Source organism: Sebastes umbrosus, chromosome 3 (assembly GCF_015220745.1).
Source record: "Sebastes umbrosus isolate fSebUmb1 chromosome 3, fSebUmb1.pri, whole genome shotgun sequence".
In the NCBI taxonomy this organism is placed as follows: domain Eukaryota; kingdom Metazoa; phylum Chordata; class Actinopteri; order Perciformes; family Sebastidae; genus Sebastes; species Sebastes umbrosus.
The window spans coordinates 18,507,472-18,533,289 of NC_051271.1; the positions used below are offsets into that span (position 1 = coordinate 18,507,472).

The 25,818-nt window shown below is 39.1% G+C and overlaps 2 protein-coding genes across 14 annotated transcripts in view; one reads left to right on the top strand and one right to left on the bottom strand.

Annotated features, from left to right (window-relative positions):
- Positions 1 to 24,564, bottom strand: sh2d3a (SH2 domain containing 3A). Of its 3 annotated transcripts, none has more exons than XM_037764012.1 (19): positions 24,389 to 24,564; positions 24,081 to 24,172; positions 23,830 to 23,947; positions 22,800 to 22,858; positions 21,953 to 22,110; positions 13,201 to 13,240; positions 12,936 to 13,052; positions 11,806 to 11,949; positions 10,759 to 11,054; positions 10,559 to 10,644; positions 9,007 to 9,126; positions 8,141 to 8,298; positions 7,806 to 8,000; positions 6,631 to 6,792; positions 6,064 to 6,179; positions 5,370 to 5,541; positions 2,867 to 2,978; positions 2,098 to 2,283; positions 1 to 739 (listed from the first exon to the last, which is right to left on the bottom strand). In XM_037764012.1, the coding sequence occupies exons 2-19, from the start codon at positions 24,168 to 24,170 to the stop codon at positions 522 to 524; spliced, it is 2,547 nt and encodes an 848-aa protein (XP_037619940.1). In that variant the 5' UTR covers positions 24,171 to 24,172; positions 24,389 to 24,564; the 3' UTR covers positions 1 to 521. The 3 variants fall into 3 exon arrangements, with proteins under 3 accessions (XP_037619940.1, XP_037619942.1, XP_037619943.1); XM_037764014.1 differs by having other exon boundaries at positions 1 to 736; positions 24,389 to 24,561; XM_037764015.1 differs by lacking the exons at positions 21,953 to 22,110; positions 22,800 to 22,858; positions 23,830 to 23,947; positions 24,081 to 24,172; positions 24,389 to 24,564 and adding an exon at positions 16,775 to 16,909.
- LOC119484867 (proto-oncogene vav-like) overlaps positions 16,804 to 25,818 on the top strand; it is a 37,938-nt gene continuing 28,923 nt past the window's right edge. For 6 of the 11 annotated variants that reach the window (XM_037764017.1, XM_037764016.1, XM_037764024.1 and 3 more), the window contains exon 1: positions 16,805 to 17,124. The gene's annotated coding sequence lies outside the window, so the exon portion shown is untranslated. Of the gene's footprint in view, positions 17,125 to 21,618; positions 21,776 to 25,818 lie in introns of all 11 variants that reach the window. The other 5 variants (XM_037764021.1, XM_037764020.1, XM_037764022.1 and 2 more) reach the window with 3 other exon arrangements.

Sequence of the window (25,818 nt, forward strand, 5' to 3'; positions counted from 1 at the left end):
TTTTTTCTTTACAGTATCATTTATGAGAAATTCCACATACAAAGATTAAACAAATACATTTATTGCATTAGAAACACTGAAATGAAAAACACAATGTCCAGTGTGGTCCCTTACAGCAGCAGGTCATAAACAAAGGGGAACTAACTCTGTTTTAATCATGATCATGTTGGTCCATCTCAAGTATCAAACGAGTGGTGTGGATTGATAAAACAGAGTCTGCGTATCAGAAATAAACATTTCAGGAAGTAAACAGAGGCTAGTTTTTTGGGTAAACCGTTCCAGATTTCCTGAATCCAACGCAGCCCTGTCCACAGTAAAGGACTGCCCAGGGCTCACACATTCAAGATACAATTCATTCTTTTATAAGTTAAGTTGTCGCTTGACAAGCTTGAAAGTCTCTCACATCGCAAAAATAACTTTTCCTCTCTGCCTTGGCAAACGCAACACGCCGGGGGCTCAACTAAAAACATTTCACTTTCATCTTTCTGTCCTCCGGTGAAAGTGCGGACTTCACCTTTCAGTTAGTGAAGCAGACCCTGAGGCTCATTCAGAGGGTCAGGTTGTTGTGGGGTGATCTCCACAGGTTCTAGTTTATCTGAGAGGACACAAAGAATCTTGTCGAATTTCTCGTAGCGCTCCTCTCTGTCGGCCGTTGCCCCCGACTGACCCCAGAACAGCCGCAGGGCAAACTCTGTCCGGAAAGCCTCCAGCAGCTCAGGGACTGGCTCCCAGCTTCCTGTTGAGGCAATGAGACGGACATTAGACCTGACACAATGAATTATGTAATTTTTAGGGCTGTCAAAGTTAATGCGATAATAACGTGTTAAATTTGTTTTATCGCCACTGACTTCTTTAACGCTTTAATGCAACTTGCAATTTTTAGGTTGCAGCAAGCTCAGTTTTAAAGCTAGAGTGAAGATACTGGTATCATATGAAACTAGAAAAACCTAAGGAATCCATTGGTACTAAAAGTGTCATAATTCGCTTTTGTGAAGGAGGTTAAATAACGCTCCAAACTTACGCTAAATTTTAGCGAGGGAAAACTGGCATGGTCATTTTCAAAGTGGTCCCTTGACCTCCGACCTCAAGATATGTGAATGTAAATGTGTTCTATGGGTACCCACGAGTCTCCCCTTTACAGACATGCCCACTTTATGATAATCACAGGCAGTTTGGGGCAAGTCATAGTCAAGTCAGCTCACTGACACACTGACAGCTGTTGTTGCCTGTTGGGCTGCAGTTTGCCATGTTATGATTTGAGCATATTTTTTATACTAAATGCAGTACCTGTGAGGGTTTCTGGACAATATTTATCATTATTTTGTGTTAATTGATTTCTAATAATAAATATATACATATATTTGAATAATGCAGCATATTTGCCCACTCCCATGTTGATAAGAGTATTAAACACTTGACAAATCTCCCTTTAAGGTACATTTTGAACAGATAAAAAATATGTGATTATTCACGATTAACTATGGACAATTGTGCGATTAATCGCAATTACATGTTACATGTTGAGATCAGTTGAGGAAATACCAAGCACCACCCACCAGCCGGAGCAAACTTTATCATTTTACAGCTAAACGGTACACTACAAGATGTTTCTGAAAACATTTGAGGTGAGAAGTAGGCATTATAGTAACAGAATATGAATTCTTATTTGATCAGCGTTATTATGAAACTTTTGCCCAATGATGCCAAAAACATTCTGCCTACCATCGCTTTAACTAAATAAACTTATGCGAAATTAATATCTGTTCACCATATCATCGTCTTTGTGTTGCCAATTTGAGGTTTCAAACAGAGCAAAACATTTAGCCTTATACAGCAATTTAGAGGTGTTGTTTATGCTAATTATCAAATGTCACTAACTCCCACCTCATGAACAGATGACATTCATCTGGTTGAAACAAGCTATTTATGACAAGTTGGGCAGTTAAGAGAGTTTGGTGAATCTGACTTGGAACATTTGTACGAACAAACCTCACAGAAGAAGTACAGTAAGAGATTTAGGATGAGAATGGAGTAATGTTCTTGCACGAGGCCCATCGTATGTAACTGTGTCTATAAAAAGAGAGAACATGACTGGACCTGTGAGCAGAGTGTTTGCGTGCTCCTGATAATCTTTTGCATGCAGCGCGGCACCGCGAGCCGATTGGAGGACATCGTAGAGAAGCTGACAGCCTCGCTCACTGTTCTCCACCGGGTCGTCGCCCTCCATCGCCATCAGCAGAGGAACCAGGTGTGGTACGGCTATGGGACCCTGGACTACAGAGTCTGCAGAAAAACATATAAACACATAAGTCTCAATCCAATACATTCACTACTTAAAAAGTGGGTCAGGGTGCTATTTATACAGCGCTTGTTTTAACCGGTCTGGAGTAACAGGGTTTTTTTCCCCCTCTAGAGCTTCACTCAATTAAAGTCTGAGTAAAGTCATAAGGCATTTGTTTGGAGAAGAGTGCTGATTTTACCCATCAAAGGTCTTGTGGAGTACTACTTCGTATAGTATGTGGAAAAAGTTGAATAAAGCCTTCTGTGGCTCCGGAGGGAGAAGCATGAAGTCTAAAAAATTGTCTAAAGTGATGAGAGAGATTCATTTCCTCTGTGGCCTCTCTCTCATTCTGTTTGATTTTATATTAGAGACAAACAAACTGACTGCAGCTCCTATCAGTTGTTCTGTATTTCAGTTCTTTCGACACTTTCAACAGCCCATGTTACAGTAGCACTTACTTTTAGCTGTTTATTTGAGAGGATTGCACTTCCAGTTTGTAATAACATCTGAAAGGTCGCATTGGACAAAAGTATCTGCCAAATGAATTGAATGCAACGTGTCTCTGTCTCAAACACCAACACTCACCGTCTCCCTCGTTCAGCAAGTTCATGAAGGGATGGAGTGTCTTCTCAAATAAAACTGCAGTTTCTGTGTGGTTCCTCCTCAGCGCTCGCCACGTCATCTCCAGTCGCATTATCTGCGTGCACAGACATACCACAGGTTATTTTTATGACATTTTTTATGACATACTATACTATGACATTTTATGATGTTCTTTATGGCATACTATACCATGACGTCTGATGACTTTTTTTTATGGCATACTATGACTTTTTTTTACCTTTTTGCAAAGGAAGTCTTATGTTTTCACCAGCATTACTTTGTTTGTTTGTTTGTTTGTCTGTCTGTCCTTCTGTTAGCAGGATTTCTCAGTTTGTGATGGATTTAAATTCCATTTTTTGGAGCGGTGGAGTGTAGCACAATGAACAATCCATTCGATTTTGATGGCGATCCGGATCATGATCCGGATTCAGGATTTTCTTTAAGGATTCTGATCAGCCTGAGCATTAAGACCATAGGGTGTGCAGTGTGACTGATGATGTGTTGATGACGCATGACCCCGCCTTCTTCCGTCTTCGAGCAGAGAGATATGTGTGTGGATGTGTGTGCGGGAGCTGCTGTCTGTCCGCAGTGAGAAAGAAAAAAGCGATAGATGACGGGATGACAGACAACGTAGTGTAACGTTATACAGACATAACAAGGCTGCTGAATGAGAGAGACATCTAACGATACGTTACATGGAAACACACTGTGTTAATAATAAGCCAACCACCTCACCTCACGGTACCGCCAGCTGTGAGCTGTGATCTGTTTTTAAGGTCAGGCACCTTGGCGGAGGTCTGCGCTCTCTGAGTGCTATTCTAGTTTGACATACATACCATGACTTTTTTTTTTTTTTTTTTACTTTTTTTTTACATACTATACTATAACATTTTAATGACTTTCTTTCGACATACTATACTGTGACTAATTTATGATTTTTTTTTTACATCCTGTACTATGAAATTTTATGAGGTAATTTATGGCATACTATACTATGACGTCTTGTGACATTTTTTTATGGCATACTATACTGTAGCAGAAAGGGGGGAAAGAGAGAAAACACACAGAATGTACAAAACGTACAGAATAACTCTTTTCTACCCTGACAGGAAAAGAAGGTGAGGAGATAAATGACACACACCTGTGAGCTGGGGGAAGGGAAATCAACTGACTAAAGCAGCATGGAGGAGAACAGAGAGAGGAGTGAGAGGAGTTAAAGGGGGAGATAAGTTAAATTTAGTTTCTGGAAATCTTTGCTCTTAAAAGGAAACAGTGACATATATGAAAGTAAACTGAGCAAAGGAGCTAAAAACTGGCTGGATTCAATAAACTTTCTTGGACAACAAGGCATTGCTGGAGGTGTGCTGATCCCTGGAGCAGACCTGCTTGGAAGCAGCTGTGGTCTCCTGGCCTTTGTTGGGCCAGCAAGATAAGTCTCCTTTTCTGACACTCTCCAGGCTTCTCCTTCTTTTTCTCTGAACTGCCTTCATTCAGACACACATCCACCACACGTAAGCACACTGAACTGATTGAACTGAACTGAATTTGAGTTTTGTTTCTCTTGATTTAATGGATGTACTTTTTTGATTTGATTACTAGTATTTGAAAGAAGTTTATTATATCAGGATAACCCCTTGAGATGAATCATCTCGTTTTCGAGGGGGTCCTGAACAAACACAGGACAGGAACAGAACAGACTACAAACAAACCGATAAAAACACAACTGAAAAAAACAAATAAAATGGGTTGAATTCCCTCCGATTTAATTTGATAAAAATGAATTGATGGTTTGTGATTTGTTTATCTTGTGCAGTTTGTGGTGAGGGTAGCCGGCTATCCGGGCTAACTCTCCAACTGGTTTCCAGTAACTTTTTTTAAAGTGACAGGGTAGAATCCTATCTGGCGCCCAACTCTTATTTTGGATATCTTGGGGTTAAATCTACGCTACAATACTATGACTTTATATGACATTTTTATGGCATACTATACTATGACCTTTTTGTTGTTGTTTTTTTTACTTTTTTCAACATACCACTCTGTGACTTTTTAAATAATTTTTTTGACAACTATACTATGCCTTTTTCTTTTTTCGACATACTCTGTGACTTTTTTGATATACTATAATATGACATTTTAAAAAAAACAAAAAACTATACTGTGACTTTTTATGACATTTTTTATGGCATAATATTCCATAATATGCCATTAAACACAAAACACATTATTAACGGCATACTATACTATAACTTCTATTACTAATTCTCTATTTTTCAACATACTATGACTTTTTTTTGTTTTGTTTTTTACTTTTTTTGACATTCTTTACTATGCATTTATGACATTTTTAGACGTAATATACTATGACTTTTTTTCTTTTTTTCTAAAACTTTTTTTATAAAAAAAAGACCTATTCGTGACAATTCTTTTAATGCCGCCGCGCTACCACCGTGACATCGCAAGCATATTTTTGTAATAATTACACCACCTGAGGCATCTCCAGAGCCTTCATCACGGCTGAGAAGGAGTAGAGGTTGTGGGCGTGTTCTTTCAGGGCCTGAGCCAATAAGATTAATTTATGTAAAACGGCTGCCCTCTGGCTCACAGTCCCTGTGCAGCCCAGGATGTCCACTGCAACTCCCAGTGCTATTAGATGATGCCTGAAAAATGAAAGATTAATAGTTTAGAGGTGTGAGTGAGCAAAAGGTTGAATAAGGCAGTAGGTGGGGGACAGTTTTCTCACTTCCCACTAGTGGCATCTAGCTGCCCAGAGTCCACCCCAAAACAATAGAGGTGAATGTAATTTTGTGGTACTCACAAAATTGAAAAATGACATGTAATGCTCATCCACAGTGTCCCTGTTGCTCTGGATAATCCTGTTTACAGTCCCCCTGAAAACTGTTAACAGCGTTTTCTGTGTATTATCCACAGTGACGAGGACACTGAGGCTGGAAAAAGATGTCACTGTCAAATTAATTTAATACTTTCGGCACCACAAACAAAACTCCATTCACGTGCATTGTTTGTAGTGAAGTCAGCAATCAGAGATACCTTAAAACTTGCACAAATTAAACCAAATGTATCTGCATGGCTAGATACCGATATGGATAAGTGAGGAAATGTGTTTTTTTTGTAATATGGATGAACCATCCCTTTAATCTATCTGTGTCAGCTGCATGTACCTTTCTAACAAATCCTGTCGTAACTGGCGTCCGTGTGGCAAAGTGACAAGCTCCAGCCCCGATCCAACTCCCATGAGCGTCTTCTGCTCATCAGTCACCCCAACGATGCGTGCAACCTACAGTACCACAACAATGACAAATGGCCAGTCAAGTTTTATATTCATTTCATTGATGAGTGATTATTCAAGCTACTCTCAGTTTGTGGGAATTTGGCCTGTTGAGTTTACTGAAAACACAATACTGTAAACGAGGGCCCACATTTATCAAACTATTAACATTTTGGACTTAATTGAAAGATAGAAGTACAAATTCCCTGCTTTTACTCACAAATGTAAGAATAAAAAGACATTTATCAAATTTCTTATGACTTAAAAATACAAATGTCACTGGTCATGATTAATAATATACTATGTTAACTGAAGCAATATGAATCATTCAGAATAGGGTGTTTTTAGCCTATTATCTGCATTTGATAGGATGTTACATCTTTGTTTTGCACTTATCAGGTGTGCAAACACAAAAAATTAACCATGTACTTATTCTGAAGTTGAGAGGGTTTAGAGCTACCTGGCAGTCAACACTGAGCATGTGCAAAGCGGTGGTGTTGCCGCTTGAGCGGTTGAAGAGCTCTTTCAGTGCCAGCAGGACGCCGGAATCTAGAGGTCGGTTATTCTCCGGCAAGAGTAGTGACTTAAACTGATCCAACTGGAAACACGAGACCGACTCCACCTGTGATGGAGTAAGATAGATATTAGACAAATCTAAAATGTTCCATACTGCAGGAGTGAAATGCTCCAACTTATTTCACAGAGTTGCTAATTACTGAAAGGCTGTAATTTCTATATAAGGTTAGATATAGAAACAACATGAGGATAGATGCATAGATTCAACTTTAAAGTTGGTCCATCTAAACAAGACTGTAGGAACATGCAAAATTTCCTTTAATGCTGCTGTCGTTGCAGATATACAGTTTAGCAACAGTGCACTAATTTGCAATATTATAATCCTGATGAGATTCTCTTGATAAGTAGCTTGTTGCATGTTTTAGAATATTTATTACAAACAACATTTATACTTTTCTTTCTGTTTGATATGAAAATCTATTTGCAGACTTTTGAAACTTGCTTGTGTTCTGTAATCAATTAGAATGAACATCAAATCTGCATTTATCTTTGTCAATGCTACGTCATCGTTGCATGGTAATACAGCTGCAACTAAACATTATTTAAACTCTCAATTAAACATACAATTATTTTCTTGCAAATAATTATTTTAGTCTTTAAAATGTGAAAAAATTGTGAAAAAATGTCCATCACAATTTCGCAGAAGCCAAGTGCCATCTTGAAAATTCAACTTTTGTCCGACCAACAGTCCAAAAGCAAAGTGTGATTGCATTCAGACTTCAAAAATCATAAAGTGGTGTTCATTTGTGAAGATTATCTTGCTGAACAAAATGTGTAAGTATCACAAATGTGTGTTTGACACAGAGTTTATTTTCTGCAATAATCCAAAACCCAATGGAAAAATCCCATTTGTTTTTTGGTCGAGGGAACCAGGACGATGTTAACTTCCTGGTTGGCCTACAAAAACATGTCATCCCTGGAGCACTCTATACATGGTTTGTTATCAAGGAGCTAATACTTGCAAAACACATTTAAAACATTAAATCACCTTCATATTTACTTAGAGCAGAAGCAAATGTGGAAACTATAAACCGTAAGAAAAAATTAATTTATACAAACTTGTGGCTTTTCAAAATGCCAGTCTTCCACTTCTTCTGCCGACTTCTTCTGCGGCAGCAACGGCGCCTGTGATGACTTTTCGCTGTTCTCTGCCTCCAGAAAGCCAAAGGAAGTCTCGGTGAGGCGGGCGCGGCTCTGCCACTTTTCCTCTGCGCGCAATCGGTCCACATGACCTGTCCGCCCGGACTGTGGCACCTGGACAGCAAGAGGACATAAACTCTCCATGGAGGATCTACAGACAGCCTATAAGCACTAATTTCCCCCAAAAAGAAAGAGATGACAGAAAAAAACATGATCAGCTGAGCTGTGAGAGTGATTTGTTAGGAGTTCTTTACCTGGACGACCAGCTCATCGTAGAAAGACGAGGGGTCGACGTCCCGGTCTCTGGGTGGGGGAGGGACGAGGTTGCCGAAGATTGCAGAGACCCTGAGAGGTTTAGGAGGAGCTCTGAGGTGCAGCTGTCCATCTGAACCTCGCAAAGTTACACCACCACCTACAGGGACGGAGGAGGGAGTCATGTGTCTGTGTCAATGGCAGTCTCCATATTTGGTAGAGGTGCTGCTGAACCCTTGAGCTGCCGGCTCATTCACAGACAAGCTGATTCCCAGGTTCAAGGGAAATACTCAGAATACATAGTTGGCAACATGTTGTCACCAACCATGTGTGAGAAGTTTGGCCCTGACCTGTAACTAGCCACCTCTGCATCAAACAATCAAGGCCATAATCAGGATCCTAGAAATACTGAGATCATGTGAAAGTCATACAACACCCCCACCCCTTAAAAGAAAAATGGAATATAACATTAATAACTATGCTTTCATTAGTTTATAATCACCTGAAACTAAGAATCGTTGTGTTTTCTTTACCTTAGAATGAACCCTTCATATCTATATAGGGAGCGGGTCCTCTTCAGAGTCCGCTATGTTGCTCCGCCATGTTTCTACAGAAGCCCAGAACAGCTTGGGCCAGAGTCAATGGCGTTACTCGCTCCCGTCGCCGCCGCTCTCTCTCTCACTTCCCTCGAACACACACACACTCTACGCACTGGCTCTGCTCCAAATGACTCTAGAGAGGGTCATTCACGTTGGCCACCGTAGTTCTCCATCACGCTTGGCATAACAGTCTCAACCACCAGATCCTACACACTGTCCCTTTTAAATCTGACCATAAATGCAAGTATTCAAATGTGTGTGCGTTTCACCTGGATGGGAGGGGCGTGTTTGTCGTGGTCGGGGGCTCAGCATGGGTTCGCTGCCTGTGCGAAACACTGGCGAGATGGGGGCGGGGCTGGTGTCCTCCGACTGAGTGTTCTGTGGAGCACCTGGATGAGGAAGAGTGACAGCAGGAAGTTGAAAGATAAACAACACGGTCTCGATGGATTCTGTGTTTTTCTACGTGTTCTGATGATGGTTTTGCTCCACACTTTTATGCCTCCTCAAATAAATTCTGGAAACACAATACAGGCTGACCATACAGGAGGGGAGGCTGACCACAAATGTCCACTGGATGCGTTGCATTTTTTGTTTTACAAGCATATTGAAAACAACTTTGCAGCTCATTTATAAAGAAATGCGGCAACAGATCCTTTGTGGTTGAACTCGTTTTAACTACTATACAGAGCACGATCTATTATCTTCATTTTGTATCTGTTTCCTGAATAGTGCATATTGGCAGAGGGGAAACTAGTTATTTTGGCAAAGAAAGACCAAAAAAGTAAATGCATAATTAAATATTAATTTCATGTCAACTGCCAGTAAATATTAGCATTTATATACATTTATAAGCCAATTTCACGCTTCAGAGACACGAGCTGCTCTGACAAAAATAGACCTGGCGTCTCATTACAGAAAAATATCCCTAACTGTTTGTCCTATCTTAAGTTTCAAAAACAGGAAAAAGATGTTTTGGCTTCACTTTTGGGGAGCTGGCATGTCGTCCATCTTTATATACAGTCTATTGGGAAGTGTCTAGAAGGGAACCCGCAAGTTGGGGAAACTCTTGCGAGATGGTTAAGGTTAGGCATTGACTTCAAATAGTTAAGGTTAGCCATTGATCTTGCATAGTTAAGGTTAGGTTAGGTCGTTGGGCAGCGAGTCTCGCGAGAGTTTTTTCAAGTTTTTGCAGATCTCAGTTCAGACTTCGCAATTTGCGGGTTACCTTCCAGACATGACCAGTCTATTGCTTGCTATCATGGACAAAAAAAGATGGGCGTTACGTTTTAGCTGTGAGGAGTCAGAGGCACTAATTGTGTCGGTGGATGAGAGGAAACCCCCCCTTTTTAATTACATAAATGTAAATATATATATATAAAATTTAAAGAGTTGCCATCAGGTTTGAGTTGCGTTTCAATCATTATATTTCAGTGGTCATGTTGTTCCCCATCTTCATTGTCAGTGATATACAGACCTAGTTATTTTGAATTTAGCCAACCTAAATTAGGATTCCTAACTTGGGAAATCTTTAAGTTCAAATTCCTAACCTAACATAAGATAGGATTTTTTCCAAAATGCAGTTAGGAAACATGTTTCTGTCATACCAAATGTCATCCTAATCTCAGATAAGATAGGATTTCAGACTTAGGAAGTTTCTGTAATGAGGCCTCTGGTGCGTAAACAGGATTGGGAAGAAGAACCACACATTAGCTGCAAGCAAGACGCTCTGCTTCATGACAGCGCAGTGACTGGAATGAGACAGAGCTGCATCCAGTGGACATTAGAGGTTAGCGGTGACGGACACATGTATGTATAATGTACCAGTTCGTAGGTTGCCGTCAGATTGTGCAGACTGAAGTGAAGGCCTGCGTCCAACGTTCTCCAAGTTAGCAGGCTGACTTCCACTCCTGCTATGCATAAAATTGAGTTAATGAGAATATCTATTTGTATTTGTGTACATGTGTTTCACCACTATACATGTGTACGTGGGCTGGGCTACATTGCAACAGACTTCCTCCCACCTTAGCAGTGGATTGATGACCTGCAGTGAGTCGGTGTGTGCAGAGCTGAAGCTGCGCCTTTTGTTGGCTTCATAGTGTTTTTCTCTCCCTGCACCTCTATTGCTGCTGCTGCTGCTTGTGGGCTCTGCGTGTCGCTCGATGATGACACGCACAGGAAGGGTCCGTGTGATTGGGTGAAAGATCACAGCTCCTGAGGCCTGGGAGATGGGCCGACGTCCGCCCACATAGAATCGGATTAGAGCGGGAACATTGTCAAAGCGATCCTCCTCAAATTGGAACAGCTCCCGAGAGTAGCCCTGTCACACAGATAGAGGCACACACATAATATACCAGGCAGAGCCTTTAAAGGAATAGTCCAACAAAAATCTATCTTTTCAGTAACAGATACTCACCACCTAGAGGCTAGAAAGGTGGCTATGACCTCCGCTAAGCTTGCAGCTTAGCGAAGGTCAGCTGGGATTCATAGCAGAGATGGGCACCCGAGTCTGCGACTTGGACTCGAGTCACATTTAAGTTGCACACACGTGACTTGAGACTTGTCATCAAAAGACTTTAGACTCGACTCTGACTCAAAATTTGGAACTCGTGAACAATCATTCATCATTACATAATTTTCTGCATTATCGATACCCTGGTGCGAGCTGAAGTGGACTATACTCCAGGTGTGATTTGAGAAGTTTTGATATGGCTTTTTTATATTGACTCTGGGTTTCAATAGGAGTCCATTATCATAACTGCTGTGAATCAAAGCTGACTGCAGCTGCCAAGCTACAAACTTTTCAGAGCAACCTACAGGAAGAGAGTGTGTACAATAAACAAAATATATATTTTTATGGCTATGATCTGCACAGAAACTCTATTTACAACATACTTACTCTATTTACAACATACTGACTAATCATTTAGGATAGAAAATGTAGGGAAAAACGTATGAAACTGAGAAAAGCATAAAGATTCCAGTGAATGACCAGTGAATGTCTGGCATTAAATTCTTTTTAACAATCAATTATTCCCCACTTGCCGCAAATGGACAGAACATAGACACACCTTTTTGGGACGAAGGATCACTCGTATGATCTTAAAGTGCATGGGCCCGTCCTTCCAAAAGCAGCTCAAAACGTAGTCGCCAGGGGCGGAGCTGGAGTCCCGGACCAGGAAGTCTCCGTCCCTTTCAAACAGAGACTCTGCAGCCTGGAGACAAGTCGGCAGGTTAAGCTGGTCAATATTATAACCTTCATGAAGGTAGGATTTATTGCAGGACTGTGGTGTAGAGAGGGGAAGTCCCTCCCCTTCCTGTGGACCCCATGGGACCTTATTTTGGAAAAAACATGTACATCAGTCAACGGCGCTATTTCTTTAATCTTTTTTTTATCCTTTCTTTTTACCACTGTTTGCGCCATGAATCACACATATGATGTTTGTCGATTTAAAAGATAATTTTGCAAGTCAAGAAAGTCGCAGTTTGTTGTAGTATCATTTAGTTTTGTGTGAAACCACTCAGTGAACTACATTTATCGTCTGCCGGGAAGAGCGAGAACGAGCAAGACTTGTTGACCACGCGAGTACAACCCAGTAAGAAACACACAACGCAACGTAGCGTCAGAGAGAAACGTCACTACGCAACTTTTGGGTGTGTAGTCTTGTACTTCAACAGTTTGACAACAAACTGCGAGTTCTTGACTTGCAAAATTATCTTTAAAATTGACAAATATCATATGTGTGATTCATGGCGCAATTCAAATGGGATCAAAAAATGATTTGTCTCTAGCCGTTGACTACTGTTCATATTTTTTCCCAAATAAGGTCCCATGGTGGTCCACCAGAAGGGCCGAGACTTCACCTCTCTATTAGACGACATTAGTTTTAGCTATGTGTACCTAATAAACTGGCAACGCAGTGTATGAAACTGGAGCCACCAGCCAGTTAGCTTAGCTTAGCACAAATACTGGATTCAAGGGGAAACAGCTAGCCTGGCTCCGTCCAAAGGTAACTAAATCTGCCAATCTAATATTTAATCAAACAGATGTGCGAGTGGTATTGATCCTCTGATCTAACTCTTCGCAATAAAATTAACAAGTGCATTTCCCAACTAATAGTCAATCTATTCCTTTAATTTGTGTTTATAAAAATGTGATTTAAGCGTAACTACAGAGAAAACACTACGGTAGATTGAGCACCTCTCGGCTCAGCGGCCCGTGGTACCATGCGTGGCTCGTCGGGTCGTCAGTACTGAGCTTCAGCTCCTCCTCCAGCTCCTTCTTTAATGACTCCATGTCTCTCCGACCACCAAACACCTACAACACACACAGCATCGGCCCAGGAGAAACCAGTTACTCTGCATGTTTTCTGTGCTCATTTTTTCTGCGAAGTTATGATGGAAAATATGTAGAAAAAAAGAGGCAGCTAGTGAGAGACGGAGAGTCTAGGTGCTTAACCTCTTACCTTCAGCTGGCTGAAGTATGCGCTGACACTCCTCCTATAGCTGAAAAACAAGAGAGAAGAGGTGATTTTGGAGCGACTAAACTCAACCCCAGGGAGCCACACATGACGTTGCCATGTTTTTCTTTTGAACGTGAACAGTACAAGGATGGAAGGCCACTGCCAAGGTCTGGATAGGTTATTAACACCACAACAAAAACTGAGGGACTTTTAATAGCTTTTTCCTCCTTCCTTCCTCCCAAAGCTTCCACCTTCCTGCCTCTTTAAACACAAGGCTGGCAGATGAACAGCTCAGAGAATCACAGCAGGGCTCAACTAGATAACTCCCAGCCATGTCATGAACAATTACCCATTCTAGCAAATCTATGTCTGCCTCTTGCTGTGTGTGAACATGGGTTAATAATGTGGAACAAATCGAGTGTTCAGGGATTGCTGAAGGGATGTGCAACAAACAGTGGAGTGACGTTTACTTGTTTACTCTGCTTTGACCCTGAATACAACTATTAACTATACAACATCCAACACACACACACACACACTTGATATTTCTATTTACAGCAATTTGACAATTTATTAGCAAAAACTAATTCAGTCAAATATAAGAGTCCTTGTTGAAAACTGTTTCAGAAAGGTGTTGTGTCAACTTTATGCTCATTTTGGAGGCCGTAGCTTGTGGTGCTGTTAAAATGAACTTTTAAAAATGTTTTCTTCAATTATAAATCCATCCATAACCTGTTATTACACCGAGTCATACCAGGATCTTAGAAATACTGAGGTCACGAGTCAATGTCCTCTAACACCACCCCCCAGACACCAAAACAAAAGTCTCTAAATTTTTTATACCATTTGCATTTTTAATATTTCATTAATCATTTACTGAGTTTGATGGTCAATTATATTTTCTGCAAGATTTAGAGCAGTTCTTCCAAGCTTATCTGGATATCAATGGCCTTACAAACTAGTTGTTTAAGTTTATAGTCGGGCTGTCAGTCAAATTGAGTATTTAATCACGATTATTTGCATGATTGTCCATAGTTAATTGTGATTAATCATTTGTTTTATGTTTAAAATGTACCTTAAAGGGTTATGATTGGTACCAATGGACTCCTTAGGTTTTTGATACCAATATCTTCACTCTAGCTTTAAAACTGAGCCCACTACAACCTAAAAATCTCAAGTTGCGTTAATGTGTTAAAGAAATATTAGTGGCATTAAAACGAATTTGCGTTCACGCAACCTAGTTTATAGGCATTAGATTATTATTCCAAACATAAATGTAAGACAATTAATAAATACACATTTAATGGAAAAATACTGAATCTGTTATATAAAGTCTAAAAATACAGGAATCTGTCTAAAAAGGCCCACCACTTGTACATTTTTAACCGTAGCATGTAAAGTCCCCCAAGATTGTTAAAATCTCCAAACTCCAAAAATGACAAGAACATGACCTCAGTGTCTTCAGTGTTACTGTTGCTATGGTTGTGCTAAAACCCAAGATTGTCCCTTCAAATGGCTTGTTTTGTCTGACTAACAAACCCAAATAAATTCAGTTTAGGCTACTATCACATAAGACAAAGAAAAACAGCAAATTCTCACAACCGAGAAGCTGGAACTAAGCATTACTTTCCTGAAAAAAGGATGTTATCAAATTAGTTGCCAATTAATTCTTTGTTGATCGACTAATTGATTCTTTTGTTTTTATTCTTGTTTTTTTTACTGACCTAACTCAACATGTAAAGCGTCATTTGAGTATTTAGAAAAGCACTGTAAATAAAACATATCATAATTAAATGTATTGCACATAGACGAATTTTTTTTTTTTTTCATGACGCTCAGCACGACTTTCAACAACGTATTTTTCATGCGTTTCCTACAAATGTCCAGCAACATGTGATGTATATGTAAATTTCCGCTCCAGTCTTTTCAAAATAAAACTACTTAGTTGGGTTTAGGAAAAGATTGACTTGGTTAGGTTTAGGTATCAAATTACTTAGTTAGGTTTAGGAAATGATCGACTTGGTTAGGCTTAGGCAACATGTGTATTGCATGTGTATTGTCTAACCTTCGTGATATGTGGGGTGGATAAAATATTAAAAATAATTCCAACACCACCACAAACTACAGAATCCAAAATGACCATACACGTTGAAACAACACCTTTTATAAAACCACCTTTCAACAAAAACTCAACACTATAACCTTCATAAAGTAGCATTTACTGAAGATTTGTTGTGTCACAATGAATTGAGTTTAGCTGGGTGTAGCTACCTAAATAAAATGGCATCTGCTCTAGCTTCATATTCATAATTAAATAACCCAAAAACACTGACAGACACGCACATAAAAACACAGATAAATCACAGCTTTATGGGGTAAGAGGGTGCAACATCCTGTTTAAGGGGCGTTGGTCCAGGCAGCACAACAGAAACAGAAACACACCTGTGCAATGTGCTGCAGACCTGCTGACGCCACATTCAGCTATATGTTTCAAACTATTTTATTAAGCTTCACCAGTCAACTGGTATTCCAATCAATGTATAATAATCTGATACCTTAAAAGCAACTATCTAACATTACTTTTAAATGGAAAAGATCGACTCGGTTAGGTTTAGGCAACAAACTACTTAGGTTTAGGAAAAGATCGACTTGTTAGGTTTAGGCATCAAACTACTTAGTTAGGTTTAGGAAATGATCGACTTGGTTAGGATTAGACAACAAACTACTTAGTTAGGTTTAGAAAAAGATCGACTTGGTTAGGATTAGACAACAAACTACTTAGTTAGGTTTAGGAAAAGATCGACTTGGTTAGGATTAGACAACAAACCACTTAGTTAGGTTTAGGAAATAATCGTCATGGTTAGGCTTAGGCAACATGTGTATTGCACGTGCATTGTCTAACCTTTGTGATATGTGGGGTGGATAAAATATTAAAAATAATTCCAACACCACCACAAACTACAGAATCCAAAATGACCTAAAACACTGACAAACACGCACATAAACACAGATAAATCACATCTTTATGAGGTATGAGGGTGCAACATCCTGTTTAAGGGGCGTTGGTCACAGGCAGCACAACAGAAACACACCTGTGCAATGTGCTGCAGACCTGACAACCACATTTAGCTATATGTTTCAAACTATTTTATTAAGCTTCACCAGTCAACTGGTATTTCAACATATGTATAATCAACTCTCTGACATTTACTGTAGTCTTTCTTTTAACTTGTCTCTATATTGTTTACTTAAGGGAACACAGACTTGTGAGTCAAGATTGTGCAACAGGTAGTTTTAACTGCTACAGGTAACGTTAAGCAAGCAGCAAGCAAGAAATAACCACGAACATTAATCACTGTCGACGTTTTGTTGTTCTAAAAAAGACTACAAAGTGATATTTAACAGCTTTATGTGTCAAAACAAGGAACAAATGTTCAGAAAGTAGTTTACTGAACACCAAAAAGTTAAATCAACGGTTAAAAAAAAACGAGAAAGTCTCGCGTTAATTAACGATAAGTTGTTCAAAAACGTTCTATTGATCAACGGTCGAACTAACGGTCGAACCAACGGTTCCTACCTGCCGGTGTCCTCTTCACAGCTCGGCCGTACCGGACATGTTGTGTTTTACGGTTTGTTGTAGTCCAAATTAACACCGACAAACAACAGCTGTGGAGTCACAACGTCCAAGCCGAGTCGAGCCGGTCCCTCCCTGCTCCCCCCATCGCCCTCCTCCTCCCTGCGCAGTTTCGGGACGAGTTCCCACAAGTTCTCCCTCTTTCTCCCTCTCCCTCTCCCTCTCCCTCCCTCCGCCGCCCCGGGCCCTGGTGCTGAAACACCGCTATCTCTCCTGGCATTCCTCGGATACCGACCCGACCCAAGCCGAGCTAACGCATCACCACCTGGCTGCAGTCAGAGTCAGCATTAACGGTAGGTACACTGTAAAAAAGTGTAAAATAACGGAAATTTAAGTATTTAATACTCTTATCAACATGGGAGTGGGCAAATATGCTGCTTTATGCAAATGTATGTATATATTTATGATTGGAAATCAATTAACAACACAAAACAATGACAAATATCGTCCAGAAACCCTCACAGGCACTGCATTTAGCATAAAAAACAATACAATAGCAAAAACTATTTCAGTCAAATATAAGAGTCCTTGTTGAAAACTGTTTCAGAAAGGTGCTGTGTCAACTTTATGCTTGTTCTGGAGGCTGTAGCTTGTGGTGCTGTTAAAATGAACTTTTAAAAAAGGTTTTCTTTAATTATAAATCCATCCATAACCTGTTATTACACCGAGTCATACCAGGATCTCAGAAATACTGAGGTCACGAGTCAATGTCCTCTAACACCACCCCCCAGACACCAAAACAAGTCTCTAAATATTTTAAGTCATTTGCATTTTTTATATTTCATTTATTGAGTTTGAGGGTCAGTTATATTTTCTGCAAGATTTAGAGAAGTTCTTCCAAGCTTATCTGGATATTAATGGCCTATAGACTAGTTGTTTAAGCTTATAGTCGGGCTGTCAGTCAAATAGAATATTTAATCATGATTAATTGCATGATTGTCTATTAAGTATTATGATTAAAGTATTGATGTATGATTAAATACTAAGTATTTAATAATCTTATTGACATGGGAGTGGGCAAATATGCTTGATTTATGCAAATGTATGTATATATTTATTATTGGAAATCAATTAACAACACAAAACAACCACAAATATTGTCCAGAAACCCTCACAGGTACTGCATTTAGCATAAAATAAATATGCTCAAATCATAACATGGCAAACTGCAGCCCAACAGGCAACAACAGCTGTCAGTGTGTCAGTGTGCTGACTTGACTATGACTTGCCCCAAGCTGCATGTGATTATCATAAAGTGGGCGTGTCTGTAAAGGGGAGACTCGTGGGTACCCATAGAACACATTTTCATTCACATATCTTGAGGTCAGAGGTCAAGGGACCCCTTTGAAAATGGCCCATGCAGTTTTTCCTCACCAAAATTTAGCATAAGTTTGGAGCGTTATTTGGCCTCCTTTGCGACAAGCTAGTATGACATGATTGGTACCAATGGACTCCTTATGTTTTATAGGTTTTTGATACGAATACCTTCAGGCTAGCTTTAATTAATTAATGGTAGGTACACTGTAAAAAAAAAAAAAAAAAGTGTAAAATAAGGGAAATGTTCCGGCAGCAGGGGCGCCAGAAAATGTCTGTTAAAAAACGGAAAAATACTGTCTGTTAATTAACATAAATAAACTGTAAAAAAAAAAAAATATTTATCTTCATATAATTAGCCTTTATTACTGTAATATTACAAGAAATATTTTACTTTTAACATATATTTATTGTTCGAATAGAGTAATACACCATAAATCTAAGACCATTTACATATAAATCACAAATGAAACATGGAATTTTACGTCGCAAAAGCCCAAATTTACATTAACTCAGCAGTTTTGCAAAAAAATCTGTATTTTTACAAGAAATATTTTTAGAATTCCATGAAATCCTTTTCTTCTAACATAAATTAATTTGTTAAAATAGAGTCATAATCATCTAAAAAAAAGAATAATTATCTTTAAAAATGATCAAGAAAAGCTTAAATACAGATAATTACTATTGTGATTACAAAAAAATACTGTAAATATAATACCATTTACATGTAAATCACAAATGAAACTTGTCATTTTTACTTTTTTTTTCTGTCATTTTGAAATACAGACAAAAAATGTAAAATTTCTTTTCTTTTTTTTTTACAGTGTAGCTGTACAGAGCTGTATGTGAGCACAAATCCCACATATGGTACTGATTTAGTCTCCATCTGACTATGTTTTATTACACAAACTGAAATTGATTGCCTAACACACGCTGTCCTCAGGTCAGAACTAGCTAACCGTTAGTTAACTAGTCCACAAAAGCCACACACATTCTTACCAATTAATCTAATTAATGATTGTCTGTTTATTATAATTTCTAAAAAAAAAAAACATCTCCCATGAACACTTGTTTAAAAAGCTGCTATGGATGTATTAAAGGTACTATATTGTAAAAAGTGAGATTTTCAGGTCTTTTATATTATTATTAAGCAGGTTTAAGTGACATATATAAACACTGTAAAACTATCAAAACGCTCAATATACGGAGAAATACACACAGCCCGTATTCAGAAATTGTGCGTTTGAAACAAGCCATTAGGATTTCTGTCCATTTGTGATGTCACAAATATACAATATATATATCATCACAAGGTTTTAAACATAAAAATTCTAAATGTGTCCCAGTTTATTTCCTGTTGCAGTGTATGTAAATTACATCAGCTGACAGGAAATAAACATGGACCCAAACTGTTGCCTAGCAACACAATTCCGTTGCAATTCCATTGAAATGCACTAAAACGGAGCGTTTCAGTCAGAGGGTAAATACAGGTATATTCAGGCTGACAGTATGAGGAAAATAAAGTTTTTTTTTAACATTATAGAATTTAAACATGTTCTAGTAGAAACATAAAAAACAAGTATGAACCTGAAAATGAGCATGATATGGGACCTTTAAGACAACGTGGATACCTGTGAGTTTGGGACCGCGCATTAATATGTATCTGTCGTGCGGTTGGATGTGTTTATCAGTTATTTCCACCTGGTTTCGAACATGTCTCAGCCAATCAGAGCGCAGCACCGGAACTATCTACTTCACTGAGCACCTACATGTTTGGTTTACAACCATTCAGCACATTATGACTGGTTAGCAGCAGAGAGATGTGCCTGAACTTGACTGCCAGCCTCCATTTATACACTTTGTCAGTTGTATAACTCAATTATGTATGAAAGGAAACAACTCTATCAGCTAAATTAAAGGGTTGGTTCACCCAAATTACAAAAACATACAGTCTTGTTTCACTTATCTATAATATTATTATCTAGCTATGAAGATAATTTGGGTTTTATGTGCAGTTAGGTATAGGTGCAGTAGGGATGTCCTGATCATGTTTTCTGCTCTTGATCACAATCTGAGTACGTTTATATATTTTTTTAAACATCTGCACAGTACAGGCTTTTAAATGTTTGTCAGCTGAGTTGCTGTGCTTTAAGAAAATATAACTTGTGCCGCAGGCTTTTTTGATGTTTTTATATAGTTCATTACAGCCTAGTATATCATAGAGCTGAAAAATATTTGATTAAATGATCAACAATATAAAACAAACATCAGGTTTATTTTTTTTAAATAATCTGATGGTCTGTATATTGACACCCTAGATACAAAACAGTAGATGCAACATTAGGTCATGACTAATGGAATAATCACATTGTTTACAATGGCCACCTATGGGCAGCAACTGGTTGTCAGCTGTTCAGCACCTAACTGATTGACCAAAATGACCAAAGAGACCAGGGAGGCTGGCATCACTTCCCACGCGTCAGTATAGAGTAGATAAGAGATATATTTTTTTACTTATGGATCAACTAAAGCTACAAAAAGTTAGTGAACTGGGTGACTTTACCGTTAGCTACCATGCAACGGACCAGCTAAGTCAAAGTTATTGCTTATTTCTAGCTCAACAGCATTGATCTGCTAAACAGACATTATTTTAATGTTAGCTATGCTAACTTAGCTCAAAGGTAACGTTATAACAAAGTTATTAATATTACCCTAACATTTGACCGGTAAGCAGCTGATTCCATAATACTGAATCTATATAGGATTTCTACATAAAAGATATCGCTTAACGTAGTATATTAGCCTTTCAGAATACCAGACAGTTCTTACATATTAAGTTTGGGTAAAATTAGAAAAAAAAAAATTCTGCAGTATAAATGCACAATTACGATATCTTCCTGATTGAAAGCATGATTTGTTCTCTTGGAGCTATAATAATAAAAAGAATCTACCCAAATCTTTGTTTTTTTTGTTCAACTGAGACAGACACAGTCGTCTTACACTCATTACTTAGAATAAAAAACAGTATTGGTGTACTGGCAGAAAAATACAAGGGTTATAAAGACAGCATAAGCCTCTTTCACCAGTTTCCAATTACAGCAAGTTTAAAACTGGACCCAGGTAAGATAATTGGCAACTGTTTTGATAATTTAATTGAACTAATATCTTTAGGTTTTGCCGTGTTGGTCAGGCAAATGAAACTGGAACATTGTTTCTGGAAAGACAAGTTGCTGTAAAATTTCAATGCTTTCAGGACCACAAACACACAGAATTGTGGTGGCAGCAGAAATCTCAGGTTTCTGAAGGTTTGGATATCTCCAGACTACAGCACATAAAACCCAAACTATCTGCATGGTTTAATAGAATAGCACTAGGGATAGAGTGAAAATGAACATGTCTTTTTGTAATTTAGGTGAACTGGCCCTTTAATGCTGAAAGTGAGCCTGCATTAAACCTTCTTCTTCTTTTTATAGGCCTGGACTTCAAGATTAACAACTTCCAAACACACACTGGCCTTTGTCATTCAGTCCTTAACAGCTCACTGGGGGGAAGTGTGACCAAAATATCAAACCAAGATCTGTTGTTTACTGTGTTAGTCATCAAAAACAGCTGTTCTCCTGGTCGATGAAAGTAAGTAAAGTAAAGATCATGATGTTATTTTATATCCTTAAAGGTATTTCATTCATATTGTCTTTCCAGACTCTGACATTTTATGAGGCACAAGTTAATTATTAGCCAAACATGAAGCTGGAGAAAGTGGGTCACACACACACACACAACTCATTGAACCATTGTGGTTCATCTTACCTGCGTTTGCCGTCCTGACAGCGCTCCGCCTCACTGATAGCGTTGTCCTCATTCAGGGGGCGGAGCTGGGAGCAGGAGGCGGAGAGGCGGTGTTTCTTATCAGCGCGCCGGAGGTGGGGCAGGACACTCTGACGAAACAGATCTTTCTTCGGCTTCACCTGCAGGAAATGGTAGAGACCATAGACTGTATATAAAGATGGACGACATGACAGCTCCTCAAACGTGAATTCAAAACATCTTGATCGCCCCCTGGTGGCTGGCTGCAGTAGAGGTCATAAAGCCCGCCCCCTCCATGTTAGCTGATGTTACATGGGCGAAACTAAAAAGTCAAAGTACACGTCAAATACATTTTTCCCAAAGATGGTCTCTGTCATTTTAGGTAGTTCTTATCACACTGATGTATGTTCAAGTGTTCATTTTTCTTATAAGTTTGGTTTTAATTAGTTATTTAATGCTTTAAAAAGGGGGTGGGACGTCATGATTGACAGCTGTGATTCTCTATCCCTATCAAGTTGCGGCCGTGTTCGGCTCGCGATTGGTCTGGGCGGGTGACCTTGATACCGTGGCTCTACCACTCGATCTCTACTACGCAGACTCTGACTCCGAATGACATCAAGATCTCACAATGGCAGCTCCCGTATCCGGGACATTTTGGCTTCACTTCTGTACAGTGGGAGGAAGTGGAGACGCGTCGTCCATCTTTATATACAGTCTATTGTAGAGACCCAAATAATGTGCGTCCTGCAGCTGATGATTGCGTTGTCTTATAAAAAAAAAAGGACTGGAGATGTTACAGGTGACGTCTACTGTTTTGTGATGCTATGTAGCGCCGATTTAGTGGTCTCACCAGATCCATAGAAGATCCCAGGGAGTACTTTCGGCTCACCCTGCGCTCCACTTGCACACCTGAGAGGACAAAAGGACATTTTAGATTTTCACATTTACCTTCTTCAACTTCTTTAAATTACATTAAGCAGAAACAAATCAGTAAACACCCCAAATAAATGTTTGCATAATGTTTTGACTTAATAAACAGTTGTGTACAAAGTTAATGCTAAGCATGAATGATCTCAACAGATGCTGCTCTCTGCAAGTTAAAAAGGATGATTTAAAAGATGAGAGTTTATTTTTAGGGTTATCTCATACACAGAAATGCTTGAACGCATCAACAACTCGTATAAACTAATATCCAAGATGAGCATGTAAACACAATCTGCTGTAAAAAAACAAACAAATTATGAGCAAATAAAACTTAGTTTGCACTTAAACCTTAAGTGTAAGCCATAGTGTATATATTCTGTGTGTTTGACGCTGTGTGTGGCACTACATGTGCACAAGCATTGGATGACATGGCTGAAATCAATATCAAAATATTAATGAGGTTATTTTTCCCATTTTCTAAATATATTAGGGGCGATCGATCCCCGGCTCCTCTAGTCGGCATGTCGAAGTGTCCTTGGGCAAGATACTGAAACCCCAAATTGCTCCCAAAGGCTGTGCCATCGGTGTGTGAGTGTGTGTGAATGATTAGTTTAGATCCTGATGGGCAGGTTGGCACCTTGCATGGTGGCCTCTGCCATCAGTGTATAAATGTGTGTTAATGGGGTAAATGTTGGCATGTAGTGTTTAAGCGCTTTGAGTGGTCGGAAGACAAGAAAGGCACTATGTTAATGTTAATGACAAATCCTTTAAGGTACATTTTGAACAGATAAAAAATGTGATTAATCACAATTAACTATGGACAATCATGTGATTAATAGCGATTAAATATTTTAATCAATTGACGCCCCTAATTTAATTAGAACATTTTTATAACGATTTGAATATTGTATTATTGTCCAGCCCTTGTGTGCTTGCATGTGGCCAGTGAGTGTCACCAGAGTGTGGGTCCAGGCTCTGTCGGTGTCTTGAAAGTTGATTGAGGATGGTTTCTCTGTGGGTTGCATCCTCTACCCCAGAATCCTTCAGCTCTCCGTCCGTCACACTCAGCAAACCCTGCAGAGAAACAAAAACAGGGAGAGTGAGAAAGGAACAAAGAGAAATTGAGGGTTATGAAGACTGAAGCACAGAACAAAAGAAATTAGAGATATCAACAAGCATACAATATACATTTCACACATTTGCATACCTCCAGACCATAGTATTCACTCTCTAGTGTCTTGATGTACTGGGGCAGGCCGATCTGTTTGAGCCACCAGGCGATGGAGCGATTATTCATGTCTGAACAGCAGAAGCAGAGGAGATACTGATTACATACCAACACAAATGCACACACACACATGCTTGTACATGTTTTTCCTGCTAAAGTGTCTGAGTAAAGTACTAATGAAACAGTAAAATGACATCAGCTTACTTTAAGAAATCAGCCAACCAGACACACAAGCAGAGAGCTCCTATGTTGTTTGCCTTGCAGCAGCTACAGTATGTAACACCTACCTGTTTGCAGGGTCCACCGAGGCACTCTGGGATATTACTTCTCTCTGTTCTCCTTGTTATATTTCTATCTCATAATGCCCTCTTTCTTTTCTTACTTTCCCTCTGTTTTCCTTCCTCCTTTGCAGCTGCTCTCACCTGAGTTTCAACCTCTGTCATTAAGTCTGTCTCTCACTTTCTCTTTGTGGTAACAGTGGAAGCCCGCTCCCCCTCAAACCTGCAGGGTCTCTCAAAAGACCAATCAGATCGTGCAGTGGGCAAACAGTACCCCTCAGACAACAGCAAATCACAGCGCAGGAATTACCATGAGCTCTCAGGAGGAGGCGGAGAGCGCAGGTTGAGGCATGTCATGAGAGAGAGAGATAGAGTTCAGAAAAACAAGAAGAGGGGATATGAAAATGTAAGACTGTTAGGCAGCTGTCAACATGTCAAGTCAGAGATAGGCATGCATGCACTGTGGTGTGTCTGGCAACCTGTCTGTCCAGGCAGGATGTCAGGAGATACAGTATCTGCAGGAATAAAAGGTGATGTGTATAAGGCTGACACCTAGTGTTGAAGTAAAAAGTGATACAGGCCTTTTCTCTCAGGGTGATTTAAAGCAGTGGTTCCCAACCTTTTTCCTTTTCTATCATTGAATAAACTGAAGACCCCTGACTAAGTGACATATTTTATGGATATTTCATATTATATTCAATGCATAACAATAATAGTTTAGAACAACTGTATAATTAACCCAAATAGTGAACGCAATAACTGCAGGAAGTTTGTGTAAAATGAGCAATTTGAATGAATTTTGAGCAGATCATTTCCTATGAATATTGCATCAGAGATACGTTTTCCTGTTACAATTCTCTGTATTATGTCTTTTTTTGATTTACTTACTTCTTCTTTTTTTTGACAAATTCAGTGTTTTCTTCTCCTTGACGCTTGGCCATTGTTCAATTAGCTCTTTGGTTGATTTAACTGCATACATTTCTAATGCAGGACAGTGCTGTTCAGCAGAAAGGGAAGGCAAAAGGTTCATACCGGTATATTAAATAATAATCTACAGTAAACTTTAAAAATGACTATTTCATTTACTTTTTTATTCACAGAAATTAATGAAATGCTGAGATATTAGCCAACTGCATATTTATAAAAAGTTGATACACCCCTTAAAACAAAAAGACCTAGCGAACCCCCACACAGTTTTGGTGACCCACAGGTTGGGAACCAGTGATTTAAAGGGGCACTCCACCAATTTTACACATAAAAGGTAAATTTACTTATCATGAAGACTACCACTCAGCCTGTGTTAAGTTGCATTATGTCTTGATCACAAACTAGGAGCACTGAATTAGAAAGACATGGGTGTTGTTTACTAGGCTGGGAGCATCTAAGAAAATATGCTATGGAGCATTATGGGTAATGTAGGTTTAAGCATTTATGGACTA